The sequence below is a fragment of the Amphiura filiformis genome, chromosome 5 (assembly GCF_039555335.1).
Source record: "Amphiura filiformis chromosome 5, Afil_fr2py, whole genome shotgun sequence".
NCBI lineage: Eukaryota > Metazoa > Echinodermata > Ophiuroidea > Amphilepidida > Amphiuridae > Amphiura > Amphiura filiformis.
Window position 1 is genome coordinate 43,822,099 of NC_092632.1, and position 18,167 is coordinate 43,840,265.

Below are 18,167 nucleotides of genomic sequence, written 5' to 3' on the forward strand. Positions count from 1 at the left end.
TCAGAATGCAATTCGATATGTCTGATGTGCTCTAATGTCCCACAATAAATACTGTCCAAACGTTCATACCCCAGCCCTTAAGTTACACCACAGAATTAATTCTGTGGCTATCACATTTTTTTTTTTACAATTTTTACAATTAACCGCTCCGTTCTTGAAATATAAGAATTTTACGACACTACCTCATTTTCAATCCGTTCCATGGAGTCAAATATCAATCAATATCAATAGGCATCTCATGCGCAGTGATTGACACCCCTAAAACAGAACATTGATTGATATTTAAATCCGTGGAAACTGAGGTTTGAAAATGAGGTAGTTTCGTAAAATTCTTATATTTCAAGAACGGTATGGTCAATTGTCAAAATTTAAAAAGGTATGTGCAACTGATTTATTTCTCTGTTTAGTGTTAAATACCCAAATAAATTAATTTCCGAAGAAACACCGAAGGACACCTTGTAAAACATTATGTTAAACTTGGTGAAACTTGGAAGATAAGCAGTGTGTAAATGAACTTCATTTAAATTCAAATTGTGGAATCTGGTAACTGGTACGAGAATGACTAATATAATTATAGGAACGTCCAACATTACCATGCATGGTATTACTTTATTTACATTCACACGCTAGACATACGTCAAGGTCAGGTGTGAATCAGCAGTTTTATTCAACTTGCTGATATCTGGTAAAAGTTAACATAACATAAGATAAACATTAATTATTGCACTTTTGCCATTATATTTATTGCCATCTCATCGCATAACAATTTTAGCCGGTTGGTTTAGGATCAGGTGTATCGGTGGTGTTGGGGAGGGGAGGTTTATAAAATTTTTGTTGCCGAAATAGGGGAGAGTCACAATTTTATTGACACCGACCTTTTGTAAATTTGGGACTCCCACCCCACCCCACCCCACCCCCTTGCCAAGAAAATGATAGCCCCCTAACAAACGGAACATATGCCTTGTGTCATTTTCGCATGTCTTCAGCAGTTATCACATTAGGCATGTAGGGGAAACAAAACATGGGGACTTATTTATTACATATCAAATACAACATGATAACGCTTTCGCCTCCTGTGCGTAACATAAACACTCATGAAAATACATTTTTGTTATGTAAGTTAAGCAAGAAGCGGCAAGATAAAGTCGACTCAAGTAAGTGCGTAATGACTCTGCTTATTTCTTGTTCAGAACCAGTCAATCTGAACGTTTAAATTGGCTGTACCATAACTAAAATAATAAAAGAAACCCATTGTTTGATGCGCTGTTATCAACATATCCCAACAATAAAATGAACTTGTCTGTATTTCACGGTTAATGCATCTTTGGGCAGCAGGTATACCTTATGACCAGTTGCATACGTACCTGACACCCCGGGCCTGGCACAGAGTTGTCGTACCAGAAAATGGCTTTGATTTGTTGTTTACCTTCTATTGTTCTCATTTGAGTATATTTATTGGTAAAACGTTTTGACATCTGATTCACTCTTTCTTGTCTGCTCGTCGGAGAAGGCAGAAGGTGGATAACATTTTGGTATCATATTCTCAAGTTGGGAAAGCAACACTCGGGTAAGTCAATGGACCCATGAGTCGTTTATCTGTTTATGTAAAAGTTACTGCCAGCATGATCAGGATTTTCTTTTTAATTTTTTTTATGTGTGACGTAAATTTTACTCTATTGCGTAGATTACTTCTTAAGGAGGGAGAGGGACGGCACACATGTCTAATCATGAATGTTCAAAGTTTGTCTGTTATTTGTTAATCAAATCAATCAACTTTATTTCAATTATAATAATACAAGCAAAATATATGGAAATCGCACATCACAAATAATTCAAAAGTAGATTTTGTAGGAGATGGTCAGAGGACCAATAAGGTCAGCATTGATTATCCCCTTAAGCAGCACTAATTTTGAATAACAATAACGACCAAAAAAAAATGCTTACTGGTTTTTTCGTAAGAGTTTTCTTAAATTTGCAACTTTCGTTAAGGGTGCTCCATAAAAGTTAGTCAGTAGTTCTGAACAATGAATACTTTCCTGTTTCTTGTTTGATTACATTTATTGCCGTTACTTTTGTGATAGCCTTGAATATTAGATAATTTTACAAAGATACTAATAAATGAGCTCCATCAACTGCCAAGTTGTTAATAGAGAATAGTTATACTTCATGAATACTCCCAAGTCTGGAAATGTCTGGATTTCTAAGTCTGCTTTCTGAAAACGACTGGAATTCCAGTTGCCAATGTCACTTGAAAAAGCCTGGAAATCCAATTAAATGAAGAAAAAAATCACGGAAATGTCCAAAATGAGCTGTCAAATTGATGATTTCTGATTTTGAATTTTTTTTTTTTTGGATATTTTTGCCTTTGGACACTTTAAAAATCTGGATTTAAAAAATCACGACTGGACAAAAGGTCCGGAAATCCGAACCCCTCTACAGGGGGTGTGCATCTGTTTTCTGGAATAGCCCATTGTAGGTGTCAAATACATTTTAAAAGTAGTAAATAGCTCTTCAACCAGTTATCGTAGTAGAAAACTATGGTCAATCAGGTCAAAAGCTTTTGATAAGTCTAGATATACTCCTATTACATGTAGTAGTTTCATTATTTTCTGCTACATTATTTACTGTATCGACAAGATGCATTATTGTCATTTGAGTGGAATGATTTGCTCTAAATACAAAATGTTTTTTGTTATTATTAATAAATGCAGTTAAACACGTCTTTCAAGAATTTGGAAGGAAATTGCAAAGTGACATGGACAAAATAAAAAATAGTGAAAATTACTCAATGTTCCATTTACTCATTTTGTTGCTCTGTTCCCTTTTTACTCAACATTGAGTATTTTTGTATCTACAGTGTAGGAATTATCTTAGCTGTTTCCCAAAATGAAACTAAATTATTAATGTGATTGTCAAATTAAGATTTATATGGGGTTGCCCTATATTGAACACTATTCCAAACTTTTTTCCAGAGTTGGAATCAAGGAATGAGTTAAATGAGGTTCATACATACTCACGATATAACGACATTTCTGATTGGATTTGCGCCCTTTTTTGCTGGTCATAAATACCGTTTATGACCAGTACGCAGGGCATAAACAAGCTGCGTCACGCAGCGTTGGAACCCAATTAACGTGATCCACGATTTGCTAGTGTTGCGTACACGCGCATGTCACCGCGCCCATCACACGCGGAGTGCAAGAGATGAACGCGCTGACTCCCGGCCGTTGACCTCACGAGCTGCTTCCTGCAAGTACGCCTACTCATTTTCTCCTATGAAAATGTTATTTAAACTTGTAAACCTTATTATTTTCATTTGTTTTGGATTGCTAACAATGTTCAGAATGTTGGGTATGTATGAACGGGGTTCATTCATAGGATTGAGGGCATGATCGTTGATTTATGCCTCGGCTCACGCCTCGGGCATAAACAGCGATCTGCCCTCAATCCTATGAATGAATCCCTAATTCAAGTAATCATGAGTACAGCAATCAAAACATATAAGAGTAGTATACCACTGTAAACATGGTAAAGCCCGTGGTTGAACTGTTGAATGTTTTTCAAAATTCGTGGTATCCAGTCAAAAATGGGTTAGGGTGTGTAATTATCAAAAACAATTTCCTTAAAATGTGATTTTGTGATTTAAGTATCCTCATTTTAAGGTATGTTTCAATAGATATTCACGAAAACAGCTTATTTCCAAAATGTCATTTGGGTGAGACAATGAATTTGCGAGTTATGAATAATTGCATGTACGATTGGCCACTAGCTGCCACTGTGGGCCACTGTGTTGTAATTTCTGCATGTCTATCGACAAATGGAAAATACAGGTTGGACGATATCTTCAGGTTTGTTACGTAGTATATGCAATATAATGTTATTGTAGTTACTTATTAATAAAAATTCGTTGATTTTTTTACTCCTACCCCCCCTTTAGGGCTTTTTAGGGCGCTAGCGCCTATAATCCTCTTTTTTTTCTTCTTTTTTTTTTTCGGGCTGTTGAAGAAGGCGCGGCAAAATTGATTCCGTCGGCAAAACATGCTGTACACCCTCCGAATCATATTGGTCTAGCGACGCCCCTGGATATTTTTGTCCGAATCCGCAAGAACGACCGTATCTGCGAGAATTTTCCACACAAACATTATGTACACGCTTAGTAAAAAGGTCACAACTCAACACATCACTCAAATTGAGTAAATAATACCCAACATTGAGCTCATTTTAATAGATATTACCCTCAATGTTGGGTAATATTTATCAATATGAGCTCAATATTGAGTAAACGTTCACTCATTTGTTGAGTTGTGACCTATATGAGCTCAAAGTTGAGTAATTTTTTTATTTTTACGCACATGTTGAGTTGTGACCTTTTTACTCAATGTTTAGTAAAATATTGTTTGCAGTGTAGTCCGGGGTATAAAAATCTTTACTTTTTGGAGTAAGTTTGAGGATTAGGATGTGGATTGCGAAGTGCCATTTAAATATTGCCGCTTGAGTTAAGTTATAACATGTAAAAATATATAAAGAGAGCATTTGTGGCAAATGTTTTGTAAACTATTTGACTTCGAGCAGCAAAGGGAGTGACCGATTCTAACACGTAAAAAATATTTAGAAGTTCAAAAAGTACCGAATATTACCAATACTTATCTTGCTCATTTTCATGGACATCAGAGTTTTTATCAGCGTAATGGTTATAATATAATGTGTTGCAACAACTTGAGGAGACAAACAAAATATATATTTTTATTGGATGTCTTGGTAGTAAAGTATGATGCCATTGTGTTTTTTCTTTATCATTATATTATTGTTGTTGTTGTTGCTGTTGTTAGAAACCACGTGCAAAAAAAAAAAAAAGCCAAAAACAAAATGTCGTTTCTTGATTACTCAGCACTTTGTAATAAATTTAATCAATTTTAATCAATTTTGTCGAAAATTTGTAAAAGAATATATTCCGAAAGGAATTTTAACTACATTTACATTTGTTTACATATCACACTATCCCACAGAGATTGTTGTTGATTCTCACCGTGGCCAAGATGTTCGCCACTCACGCACTGGCTGCCTTGGCAGTCTTTACTTTTCCAGGTAATTAAATTGATCAAAATATTAATTTCTTTTTTTTTAACATTATCTCTTTGAAGTAAAATATATTTGAGATCAATTCAATCAATCAGGGTGTAAGAAATGATGCAACTTATTTATAGCAAAATACATTATTTATAGTAGGATTTAATAAGTAATGATTATAGCAATATTAAAAGCTATTAAAGCAAACATTGCTTTACTGAAAGCGTTTGATTCCATTGAAGAACACAGATTGAATATTTACTAGTATTATATGAATATCCGTTAAGCAGGTACATTTCATGTTTGTGAAATTTACCGTTGAAAAAAAAAAAAAAAAAGTATCACCAGGAATAAATCAAATACCTTTGTATCTACACTAGTAACTCAAGCGAAATGTTTCATTTTATTATTGTTTTTTTTTTAGTTTATCTACTATTTGTTTTGCTTCAGTTTTATTTACTAATTGTTTTGCTTCAGGGTTTGTTCGGTCGCAACCAGTACCTGATACATTTACAGACGGTATGATGGGTGAGTAACAATAACATATTGTACATATAAAATCTGTTTAGGAACACAACTTAAATGTGACACAGGTGGCAACCTTTTAATTCGGACAAATGTATTTATTTTGATTAGGGAGTTATACTAACCCTCCTAAGGTTTTTCATCCGTCATAAAAAAAAATGCGCGTCTTTACGCCCTAACGACTTCAGCTAATCGTAGATCCTTCCTTTGCTCTCATTTTACCCCCAGCACCTTACCCGGGGTAGGACCGACCACTAAATAACCATAGATGGGGGTTGGTGAGGCCAACCATAGGTTTCTACAGTAAAATCCATGATTTTCATTTCGCTTTTGTAAGATTATTTTGTAAAAGAGTTTTCAGGAAAGAATTCGATGAATTCAGTTTAGCTGAATATCAATTTTGCTTATACTTTTGTACATAGCCAAAATTTCCCAACATTGCAAGGGTGTGCTCACATTATGTCGCCATAGCGATATCATGTGGGGAATGTTTGCACTTATTATGGTATCACTGGATAGAGGAGACTCTTAGTTGTACATTAGTTCTAAATATAACGGTATATGAGTGACGTTTATAATTGAAAATTAGTGGAGGGGTGGCCACAACCCCCTCTTGGCCTCTTGCTAGTCCGTATTACAAAATATGGCTCAGAAGTTCTGGAGTTAAATGATTGTGGTATCATTTTCTTGTTTTGCCCTTGATTTTGTCTTATTTGACCAAAATTGGGGTTTTTTTTAAAGGGAAACCTTAATATTTGGAAGGATAGTTTTGTCCCGTTTAGATTATTCCAAAAATTTATATAAAGCTTTTGCTCCTTTTAGATCAACTTTTCCATATGAAACCGGATTTTGCTTTTTATTTTGGGTTAAGATTCTTGGCTTTTTATATCAAAATGGAACAGTAATTTTGAATTAGGAAGGAACACTAATCAATCAATTGACCAATCAAAGTAGATGAAGATAAAACAAACTGAAACGATATACCTGTCATTTTTTGATCGCCCTTCTTTCTTTTCCTTATTCTATAGATGACGAATGGGCAGGTTTTGGTAAGTTTATCAATATTTCTACAAAAGGGTCTGCATTGTGGTGTTACTTTAAAATTGGCCAAAATAAACCTAACATTATGCTGTAAAACCATAATTTTGAGGATGTTGAGGATGAATTTCGTGTAAACCACTGACATAAGCGTGTACATGCGTTGTTCACCTTCTTCCCAGACACATATGGCTTGTGATTTTGTTTTAATTGTACTTCACCATATTATAGATTTGACACAAATACCATTCGGTCGGAGTTGTACCCCCGGAACGGAAATGGGGCCCATGGGTGGTGATATGATGGGTGGTGACATGAGGGACGGTGATATGAGGGGCCGCGGTGATACGATGGGTGGTGATATGATGGGCCGCGGTGGTATGATGCAACACCATAACATTCCATGCCTCCAATGGTAAGCATTTTATAATAATTTAACGATCGTTGGTCACTGTCAATGTCAATGTCCAAAATCAAGAATAGATCAAATCTGATCCAGGTCTACTACGGACATGTCTTGTGACATGTCCTAAAATTCGTATAGGGCTAACATGCCTCAATTTCACAAAAAGTTACGTATCGTAAGTAATACTATGATGTTCGACAAAAGCATAATTGTAAATTACATGAGTAAGGCGCGGTTCAGCTATTGTATTTCCATATGTTAAGGGATGGGGTATGAACGTTAAGACAGTATTTATTGTGTGACATTAGAGGACATCAAACATATCGAATTGCATTCTGAATACGAAGAATGTCCTTCTGATATCAAATAATTTTGATTTTTTTTAAATTCGCAATGTAATACATATTTTATGGCAAATGATTAAAAATTGATATTTTTGATATTTAACAGTACTCGAAGTGAACTTTATAAACCTGGTGATTTATACTTGTAGGTGGGATGAAAAGCCGACGATCAACTGAAAATTTTGACCTTTCGTATTGAAAATATGGATTTTTTTCCCAAAAACACAAAAACAAATTAGGTCGTTTTGGGAAAAAATCCATATCTTCAATATGAAAGGTCAAAATTTTCAATTGATCGTCGGCTTTTCCTCCCAGCTACATACACTTTCAGAATATATCATTAGATTTATAAAAATTACTTCGAGGACCGTTATATATAAAAAATGTGAAAAATATTAAATTTTAATAATTTGTCATAAAATGTGAATTACATTGCGAATTTCAAAAAATTAAAATTATTTGATATCAGAAGGACAATCTTCGTATTCAGAATGCAATTCGATATGTCTGATGTGCTCTAATGTCCCACAATAAATACTATCCAAACGTTCATACCCCATCCCTTAACTCCTACCGAATGTTTGTAGACGTAAAGTCGATAATATATTTCCACATTTTTCCCTATTTAAGAATATTCACATTTTAACAATTAAAATGAATTATATTCAAACATTAATGTTTTATTTTTTTAGCGGATGTCTTCCTGCCGATGATTATGGAATGGAACATCAAGTAAGATGTCATCTAATGCCAGGAGGACAGATGTGCTCTATGCTAGAACGTAAGTTGCGAACAAATTACACAAATTGAATTTTTTTAAGGCGTGGGGTATGGGAAAACTTGAAGTACAGGTATCTGGAGAGGGGAGTTAACGAGTAAGGGACCGTTCACAAACACTTGTAAGGGGGGGGCCTGATGCAAAAAAATTCGGCCCCCCTTTACAGACCTCGAAAATGTCAGCCCCCCTTTTTGACATGAAAATGATCGGTCAACCCCATAGAAAAGCATATAAACTCAATTTTCCCAGAAAAATTACAAGTGTTTGTGAACGGTCCCTAACCCCAAATCACAGCGGCAGGTATTGACTGGGCCGCCGAATGCGAATATGTATTTATTTTGGAAGGTTCGTGTTTGTTTTAAATTTTGGGGCGTTTTTCAAAAATTTGATATTTTTGGTGATATTTCAAAAAAGCGACATGCCAAAGACAAGTCTTTGGGCCACATACAGGGTGAGTCAAAAAAAGTGCAATAGAGCAAAGAATCGATATTTATGCAAGAACCAAGTCAAACTTTCCCATTATTGAAATTTTTTATAAATGCCACACTCAAAAGTCACCTTCTGTGAAAATATGAAGTGAATCGTGACTACCGTTTAATTTTTATAAGTCCTTTTGCTGCGATACCCAATTTCTTTATTTGTCCACGAGATACCATGTATTTTGAATGAGAGCACACAATGCACGGTAAAGGCATTGGCTCTGAAACTGACATCAACTTAAAAAAGGTTGATTTTTGTGTTATTTTAATTTCTTTTTTTCTGTTCAAACAAACTTTCTAACATTACTTTAAGTCCTTCATACTTCACTCGACTCCAACTCCAGTTTTTTAATCCCAATATGTCCAACTTACTGGATATTTTGTAATTCACTCCACTTCAATTTGGGCGCATTTTATTTTGACATTTGAAAAAACCCGCCTACAAATAAACATCTTTAAAGTAAAGGTAAAAAGAAAATAACAACAAATAATGTTTCTTTTCCTTAAAAAGACCAAGGGCAATAACACTATGGGTGCTCCGTTTAATTTCAATGCCATTGAGATTAAGAAAATGGCAGTTGTTCCAAATCTACCTTACACAGAGTGCGCTGACATTCAAATTTTAGATGTCTCTTGGAAAAACTTTAAAATTGGGTATCGCTATAAAATGTGTCATAAAAACAAAACGGTAAATGCTAATTCCTTTATTTCTTCACACAAGGTTGCTGATGAATATATCATATATAAAATGTTTTCAAACCTAAAAGGTTCAACTCGGTTCTTTAATAAAAATGGATTCTTTTCTCTATTGCACTTTTTTTGACTCACCCTGTACTTTGTTATTGTTATTGCAGTTCTATTCCACATACCTACGTTACCATTCGCTTTGGTGATTTACTGATAATTATTATATATTTTGTGACTGCAATTTGGCATTTTCAATGCGTTTTAAGCTTTTTATGAAATTAAGGCAATGTGGTCACGCTCCTTTTAGAATTTTTATCTGATCAACAGCTTTTGCATGCAACAGAATGCAGATTGGCTCACGATAGATGTCATATTCCTCTATGTGGGTCACTTGATGATAAAATGACTTTGAATTACTAGTAACAACATACAAATTTGCGTCTGGAAACACGGTTTCGTACTAATTAGGGAACAGCTGTAGTCTTCGGCGCCGTATCAAATCTCATAAAAAGGGCGCGACTGGCGAGTATGTTTTTATGTTTCCCGCACGAAAGCATGCGTCTTCGTCTATACTATACTACTTTGGAACGTTGACCATTCTTTGTATAATGTTCTGCTATAATGAAAGACATCGATAAAAAGACTTTATCGCGTCTGACGCCATCTGTCAACCAAAGTCGAGCACAGTTTGTTTACAAGTGTCGTGATGATGGACTTGCTGAACGCGGCTGTATAACCGGGCGCCTTATTGTTAATTTTGCACCTTTAAACATATAAACCATCTCAAAAAAGTCTTTATAGTAGAAAACTTTCTTTCCCGAAGGCACCATGTCAACAATGCCTAGAAGGCTGAGAAAAAATGCAATAGAAGGCTGAGAAAAAATGCAATATCTAAACTGCAAGCTTATTTGGCGTGCAATCTGAGCTTGTCCTTTTCTGATGGCTGTGTCTCTGACAGGCACACTCCCTCTGGAATCCAAACCAGGTTCCCGCCCATTATACATTCCTTAAGGTTTTGGTCCTAATATGCATGATTACACTGATCATCGTTTCTCCATACTGAAGTAATTATTCAAATCAGTTTAGCATGATGAGCAAATTTGAATACATAAAGTTTTGATGGTTTATTCCCAGATCTTCGAATGAACTTGACTATGAAATGTGAACCTGGGACCGATATGCCAATGCAGCATGACTTGCCGTGCGGATGGTAAGCATTATTTACGGACGGTTAACAATAATTATCCAGGACTTCGTTTTACAATCAGTGTTTGATATACAGTAAAATGTTTATCTTACCAATATGCCATCGTTTGTCGGTAACAGTTAAGCCGATGTTCCGGGTGTTAATGTGTCGAAGGTCAACTATATCATGATATCATGTATCTGTTGAATAATAAAATAAGCTTCGCCATGTCGAATTCCGCAATGTATTCGCCGTCGAAGTGATATATAAATAATCGGATTAACTACCATAGCAATTGATGAATACAATTTGTGAGCAGAGTGCACTCATCACCTGTGAATCATATATTGAATACAATACCGCTCTTTTCAAAGATACTAAGCTTACAGGTGCGTGTGATCAGCATTTTTTGACATCTATGGTTCAATGTATAGGTACCACGTGAACGTTGTAGTACAGGGCAATCTATTCAAAAATTGTATTCTATTGCTATGCTAGTTAATCCTGTCACATCATCACGTCGACGGCGAATAGAATATAAATAAGGCTCACTAACCCTAACCCTAAATCTAGCCTTATATCCATACCCCCTAGCTAACCCAAGGGCCAATATTCGAGAAGACGCAAAACACTACTATTTTCTTACACAAGTGGGGAAAACAGCTGAGACAAACGAGGCAGTGGATTTCCGAAAACATGCTTAAAATAATTATATTCGTAGCCAGACGTCTAAAGGAAACAGTGGAAAAGCTGTTTTTAGGAAAATCCTTAATATTAGTGTGTATTATTTTTTGTGCGATGAAATATGACAACTATGGCCTTATATTCGATAATTATACATCACATAAGTTGAACTCAAACAAAATATCTTACCAATTTCTTCAAATAGCTCATGTAATGAAGATGGACGCTGGGAATGTCGGTCTACGGCTAAGGAAGGTGAAGCACCCAACTCCGATTGCCTGTTTCTGTTAAACCGCCGATTTATTGGTATGTTGATGCCGCAATTTGTAGAGTGTATCTTATGTACATAATAATATTAAATAATAATAATAATAATAATAATAATAATAATAATAATAATAATAATAATAATAATAATAATAATAATAATAATAATTCCACGGGATTCAGCTATAAAACAACAATGTTTGAAAGCATAGAATATGGAAACTATTACTTTTATTAGTTAAAAATCAAAGTGAGGTATGGGGCTGGCTGGGGGTGGCTACGAAGCGTTAAAAAGAACCACTAACCGCGAAATGTGGATATCCAACTAGTTTGCCCCGCAGGGCTACAAAGAATCACTAACCGCGAAATATGGATATCAAACAAGCTTAAACTATAAATTAGCCCCCGAAAGAGGGCAGGGCTTGAAAAATGAGAGAAATTATGGGTTAAAATGTATAAAAAGTAGGGTAAGGGTTAAGGGTTATGGTTATTGTTTAGGGTTTTGGTTATGGTTAGGGTTTAGGGTTATGGTTTAGGGCTAGGGTTGTGGTTAGGGTTTAGGGTTATGGTTTAGGGTTATGGTTATGGTTTAGGGTTACGGTTATGGTTTAGGGTTATGGTGTAGGGTTAGGGGTAGGGTTAGGACTATTATTATTATTATTATTATTATTATTATTATTATTATTATTATTATTATTATTATTATTATTATTATTATTATTATTATTATTATTATTATTTTATTATTATTAGCATACAGTCGGTCGTTACGTTTGGAAAGAAGTCATTGTGTTTCTTTTATAAGAATAATGTGCATATTTCCACATCGTTAGAAACATATTATATCAGAGTAAGCACATTATACAAATCCTATATAACAAGTAATATCACTTGATAAATTTTGTTTTCTGTTTAACTGTACAGAATCTCCTCCTGTCAGAGTAAGGGATCTGTCAGTGCTCTACCCTCAACATTGTGAAACATCAGATGGAGAATGGGTACTACATGGCAAATATAAGATACACGATAACTGTAACGTCTGGTAAGGGATCTGACACTATAAAGATTCTATAAAGAAGGATGATAGCTCTGCTATCGATATCAAGCGTATTTCCACCAAACCAACGAGGTTTAATAAAAGAAACAAATAAAGACACGTTTTTATTTTTATAAAATGATATAAAGTAATGTGGTTCTATATTTATGTAAAAACTATTATCGGCATAATAAAGACAGCGATCTGTTTCTCTTGTTCTTATATTATAGCCTGTGCGTTGACGGTATCTTCAAATGCAAGCAAAAGATGGACTTTTGCGATGAAAGTAAGAATACGCTTACATTCCAAAGCAAATTCATTATAGATTATATACAGCCAATCCAGTATGTTGCTACAAACGCACATGACATAGCATTCGGCTATTCCAGTTAAAATCCACACTACCCCTGTGGAAGATTTAGGAAATATCTTCCACAGGGGGAGTATGTTTTTCAAATGTAATTGGTCACGGTTAATCATTTTGAAACCCATACTCCCCCTGTATTATGACTTTACCTGTATCTTCAACAACTAGAGTAAGTATTTCAAATGGAACTTACTCAATTGCCTATTCTGTTCCAAATTCTTACTCCCTCTGTTGAAGACTCTAGCTAAATATTTCACAGGGTAGTGTGGATTATAAATGGAAGCTAATGGAACAGCCCATTTCAAGACGTCTCTTCACATAGGTGTTTTAGTAACATAATGTGATGCTGTTATTCCTTGGGCATATCCTTCGTCAGTCGTTATAAGAGTCTACTAGAAAAATATCGTCGGCATAATGCAAGACTATGCAAGCATAATGCAAGACTACGACGAAATTGAGGTTATGATGAATTTTAAAGGCCCATGAAAGCACACATTTTGAATCATGTTTTAAGTTGTAATTATTTTAATTAATGAAAAAAAAACCATTGTAAGGTAAGTGCATATGAAGCAGTTCAATTTTGTTGTTGCTTATAAGACTAACGTAAGTGACACTTACTTTAGTCTTACATTCCATAATAGTTTAAAGGTTGAATGCTAGAATAATGTGAGTGCAGTACGTATACGATAGTCTTGCACTGAAAAGGAAATTAGTTCAGAATGATGCCAGACTATCATAAGTGCCACGTACGTTAGTAATGCAGTCAACAGCAAAACTGGATTGTTTAAATGCACTTTATGATCTTGCTATTATTATCTTATATTTTGAAAATAATTATTAAATAATCCATACTATAAAGGATTTTTAATCTTTTAGAGAATAGATAAATAATTTCACATTCCTTTTCATTCTTACTCAAATATTTACTGATCTAAATTTCCATTTTGTGAAACAAAAAAAAATTGCTTCTCCTGTAAACAGGTAAAAAGATGAAAACTGCACTTCTGATAGCCTTTCATTCTGCCGCCGACATGTCCTCTACATACCAACCAAGAAAGACCTGGACATCCACGTCCCGGGGTCCATGTACCTCATTCAAGCAGAACAGATAGCCATACTTGCTAAAGATCATTGGTCATAGAATAATCTTGTCTTGTGGTCGCCTGCTCCACAAGCGCTGATCATGACTCGAAAAGTCAATGCGATTGGATTTCCATTAGTTTTATTAACTATAAATTTTCTCCCTCCACAGATGGTATGCTAAATCAGGAGACTGTTGCTTGTTCTGATAGATCAGGACCAGTATTTCCATTCGGAACTTACACTCAGAATGGTCCACGTTACAGGTGGGTACTAGTTATTGGACATAAATGGCAAAGACAATAAACCCATTTCAAATCAACATCATTTCATTTGTTTAACATTACAATCCATATCAGCGGATGAACTCTTGTAAAGGTACATTAATGTTTGGTTTCTCTTATAGAATGTGCGTATTTGGTTGGTGGATGGATTCGGTATTTACAGCTGCAATGAGTGAGTTTTTATCTACTACTAAACACATACCATACCATATAAATAATTTGCATGTATACACCCCACGTACAAATGTTCAAATGCACTCACACCAACAACTAACTCAACCCAGTGACCCACACCCACGGGTGAACGCGTGACTGGATGTGGCTTGGTATCGGTAGACACTGTGAGACACACATTTTGTCATTGCATATCGCAATAGTAAACAGCGTCGTGGGTTCCGGGCACGCCGACGAGTCCGTCGGCGAGATTTTGCACTAAATTCTAAGGTACACGATCCACTGTTTGATCTCAGTGCCGAATTTGTCGATATTGGTTAACGACAGGCAATTTTATATGTAAACATGCCTTACCACCGAAACAACAGCGGATGCAATGCGCTACCACTGCACATAATTTCTGTTATTTATATTTCAGAAAAACCGGGAAGATGCCCCAGAATGGATAGGATGGAAATGCATGAAATGGGAGACAAACCTACGTGTGAGGAAGGCAAGGTACATAAATGCATTCACGATATCCATTGTCAAGGAAAAATGAAGTGCTGTTTCAAAGCGTGTGGCGGTGAATGTGTTATGCCAGGTAAATAATCTTCTTGCTTAGAAATTAAATTCGGCACTTTTTAACATATGTGAGTGGACGCGGCGAATCAGCCGTAAACTCGGCAAATCGTATTCTGAGTTAAAGTGTAAAATGTATGTGAAGGTCGTATTCATAGGTGTATCAATTCGTTGCGACAAGTATCTTATCAAACGCTGTTTAAATCAATCAATAATACTACTGCTGAAGAGGATAATAAGCTTCTACCTATTTCTATAGAATAGTTCTTGTCTTTGTTTGCTTTGGCTAAATCCTGTTAAAGTGGTAGATAACAAAGCATTGTATTTTGTCTAGGTATGTATAATCAACAATGAATAACGAGAGGATATTTTCTGAACTTCGTTGACTTGGGGATGATTTGAAATGACCGACAATTATAACTGTTGGATATTTATTACCAGAAATGTAGAAAAAGAGACACATGTAGAACCGATAAAAAATACTATTTTGTCGAAGGAACAGAGTTCAACAAATCATAACCCCCGCTTTTGGATATCGTTTAAAGTCAAATGATATACCATTTTAAAGCTTATGGTATATATTTTCTAAGCACGAAATAAAACAAAATTGACCGGGCCGACTTTACGGCTGATTCGCCGCGTCCAGTCACATATATACTTGTGGCATATTTTAAACTATAGAGAGTTCCCGTGTTTTCAAGCGGAACGGACTACAATAGTGTTTATAACGTGATTCGCACCGCCGTATTCCTCATTCCTTTGATTTGGTCAATGACCCTATTGGTGCTACATTCTACAAAATAACATTTGCTAATTATTGCGCGAGTGTTGGTATTCTGAAAATTGTAAACGGAGTTTAGGTATCCCCCAGACAGGGTCTAATTCTGCATAAAACCGGGCAACGTTTTTTCTATAGATCTGCTGCGCATTCAAATTGCATTGTAAGATCGTAATTTCATTGGTGTCTATGCTAATTATGTTTACACAACATGAACTTACGTGTTTTCAAGCAAATTCGCCGATAATAGGTGATCAAAAGCGATCGGAATGTTACAAAAGTACAGATCGCATTCAGCTTACTTCATATGAGATGATCTTTGGAAAAATACGGCATAATTTGTCTTGGTGTTTGCGGAATGCCATGCAGTAAAATATTAATACGTTGCGGCAATTCATGATTGACAACTAACAATCGGCGTGTCCTTCGTATCCTCCACTGTCAATTTCTTATCCACTCACTAATCCTCACAAAAGCTTTGTGTTGATTACGTAATGTGTGGAGGCAAATTGCAATAAGTACAATGAAATAATGAGTAGGGCGGGCTCCGAGGCGGGTTTATTCTTCATCTTACGTAACAGTATTGTTCTCCAAAAAAAACCGGAAGCTTGTCGTTTGGAGCTTTACATATCCTTCCTAAAACACCAAAGTACGCATATTTCCAAACATCTAAATTAGCTAAAAATTTAGGACATGTTACAAAACTATATTGTCTAGAATTTTAGAAGAGCACTTTTAATATTGGCCGGTTATTTTTCACACAGCGACGTTAACTAGTCAAAGTACTATTACCTATAACATTAACTAAAACACCAAAGTACGCATATTTCCAAACATCTAAATTAGCTAAAAATTTAGGACATGTTACAAAACTATATTTTCTAGAACTTTAGAAGAGTACTTTTAATATTAGCCGGTTATTTTTTCACACAGCGACGTTAACTAGGCATATCCCTATACTTTTAACGTAGGCTATTTGTAGAGGTCACGCGTCAATGGGAAAGAGCACTGTGTATTGTATATAGGAAAACGGACAGTAACTGCAGTATGGTGGGCGTAATTGGCCAGCTCCAACAAAACCTGGAAAAGTCGCCAGGCATGTTTTTGAGTTATAGGCCTTTAAAGATGACATTCCCATAAAAAACCCTAAATTTTGGAATTCTAAATTTCATGGTATTTGACCTTGGGACTGAGTAGACTTTCAAATCCTTGAAAGTACGTATTAAAAAGAGGTTTATTTAATCAATAATTGACAGTTGAACTGTGATAATCCCTATTCAATCATGTGTACGGCAGGAAAATAATTAGCACTAGCAATTTTGCAAAATATAAAAGGTATCATTTACAAAATCATCCATATCTTGAAAAGTATTGATGCTATGTATATAATAATATTTTGGTATCATTTTGAAGGTTATTGTCCCATGCTTACATTTTTATTCAAATCATGAAATGTCAAAAATGGGACTTGTTCCTGGTTTTGTCGGAACGGATCACATATGCGTATAATGTAAATGCACAAGATAGAATATGTTTAGAATAGGCCTAAATAAAGAGATGCACATACCTTTCCTTTAAATGACCCGAGAGTACTATCTTCAAAATAGAAAAATAAAGAAACTTCGCCAACTTTTTAATTTCTTTACGCAGAATTCCCAGTTCATGATAGGTGGAATATGACTGATCATGACAGGTGGAATATGACTGACGGGTGGAATATTACTGATGGAATGGAATGGGAAGATCCAGAAGGAATGGATTGGGAAAATCCAGAAGGAATTAATTGGGATTGGGAAAAACCTGATCGGGAAAATCCAGATGGGATGGACTGGGATATGGACGGTAAGAGTCTATGTCTTTGAACGTTACGATGATACATGGAAGTAGCCACGATCGCCATGATTACGAGAATGTAGGTTCGAGCCAGAACATTTTCCGTTCAAGTTACCCCCAATAGGGTATAAGGCGCATTTTCGTATTTGCCCCACCTACTACTTTGCAGTCATTGGAAGTGAGAAGCTGAGGCGATAAGATTTTATCACTGTTTATAGAGGTAAACCAATTCTGATGTATTTCAGGAGTATTCTATATGCCATGACATGTACGTTGTTCACATGTCTCGTTTGTGTCTTGTCTGCGCATTATAGTCTTGTCTCCTATATTGCCCCTGTCTTGCACTCTATTTACTTTTGGTAAATTTGCTATTTATACTTTAAACAATACGCTGGCGAAGTTATTTAATAATCGGATTAACTACCATAGCAATAGGTGGCTTTTTTTAAATATACCGCGCTGCACTGGTACTTTTCACGCGATACCTCTGCATTGAACCATATCATGCTGATCACTCGCACCTGTAAGATGAGTATCTTTAGATTGCATACATACACAGGTGATGAGTGCAACCTGCTTGCAGTGCAGCGTGA

The 18,167-nt window shown here is 35.5% G+C and overlaps 1 protein-coding gene across 3 annotated transcripts in view; it reads left to right on the forward strand.

The window, feature by feature from the left end:
• The first annotated feature begins 1,381 nt into the window (after positions 1 to 1,381).
• LOC140153189 (uncharacterized) overlaps positions 1,382 to 18,167 on the forward strand; it is a 70,621-nt gene continuing 53,835 nt past the window's right edge. The window contains exons 1-14 of one of the 3 annotated variants that reach the window (XM_072175867.1): positions 1,382 to 1,567; positions 5,007 to 5,085; positions 5,545 to 5,595; positions 6,621 to 6,641; positions 6,862 to 7,045; positions 8,073 to 8,161; positions 10,459 to 10,534; positions 11,400 to 11,500; positions 12,386 to 12,503; positions 12,728 to 12,783; positions 14,117 to 14,210; positions 14,351 to 14,400; positions 14,821 to 14,985; positions 17,392 to 17,583. In XM_072175867.1, coding sequence (XP_072031968.1) covers positions 5,037 to 5,085; positions 5,545 to 5,595; positions 6,621 to 6,641; positions 6,862 to 7,045; positions 8,073 to 8,161; positions 10,459 to 10,534; positions 11,400 to 11,500; positions 12,386 to 12,503; positions 12,728 to 12,783; positions 14,117 to 14,210; positions 14,351 to 14,400; positions 14,821 to 14,985; positions 17,392 to 17,583 — 1,246 coding nt within the window. In that variant the 5' untranslated portion in view covers positions 1,382 to 1,567; positions 5,007 to 5,036. The remainder of the gene's footprint in view (positions 1,568 to 5,006; positions 5,086 to 5,544; positions 5,596 to 6,620; positions 6,642 to 6,861; positions 7,046 to 8,072; positions 8,162 to 10,458; positions 10,535 to 11,399; positions 11,501 to 12,385; positions 12,504 to 12,727; positions 12,784 to 14,116; positions 14,211 to 14,350; positions 14,401 to 14,820; positions 14,986 to 17,391; positions 17,584 to 18,167) is intronic. The other 2 variants (XM_072175866.1, XM_072175868.1) reach the window with 2 other exon arrangements.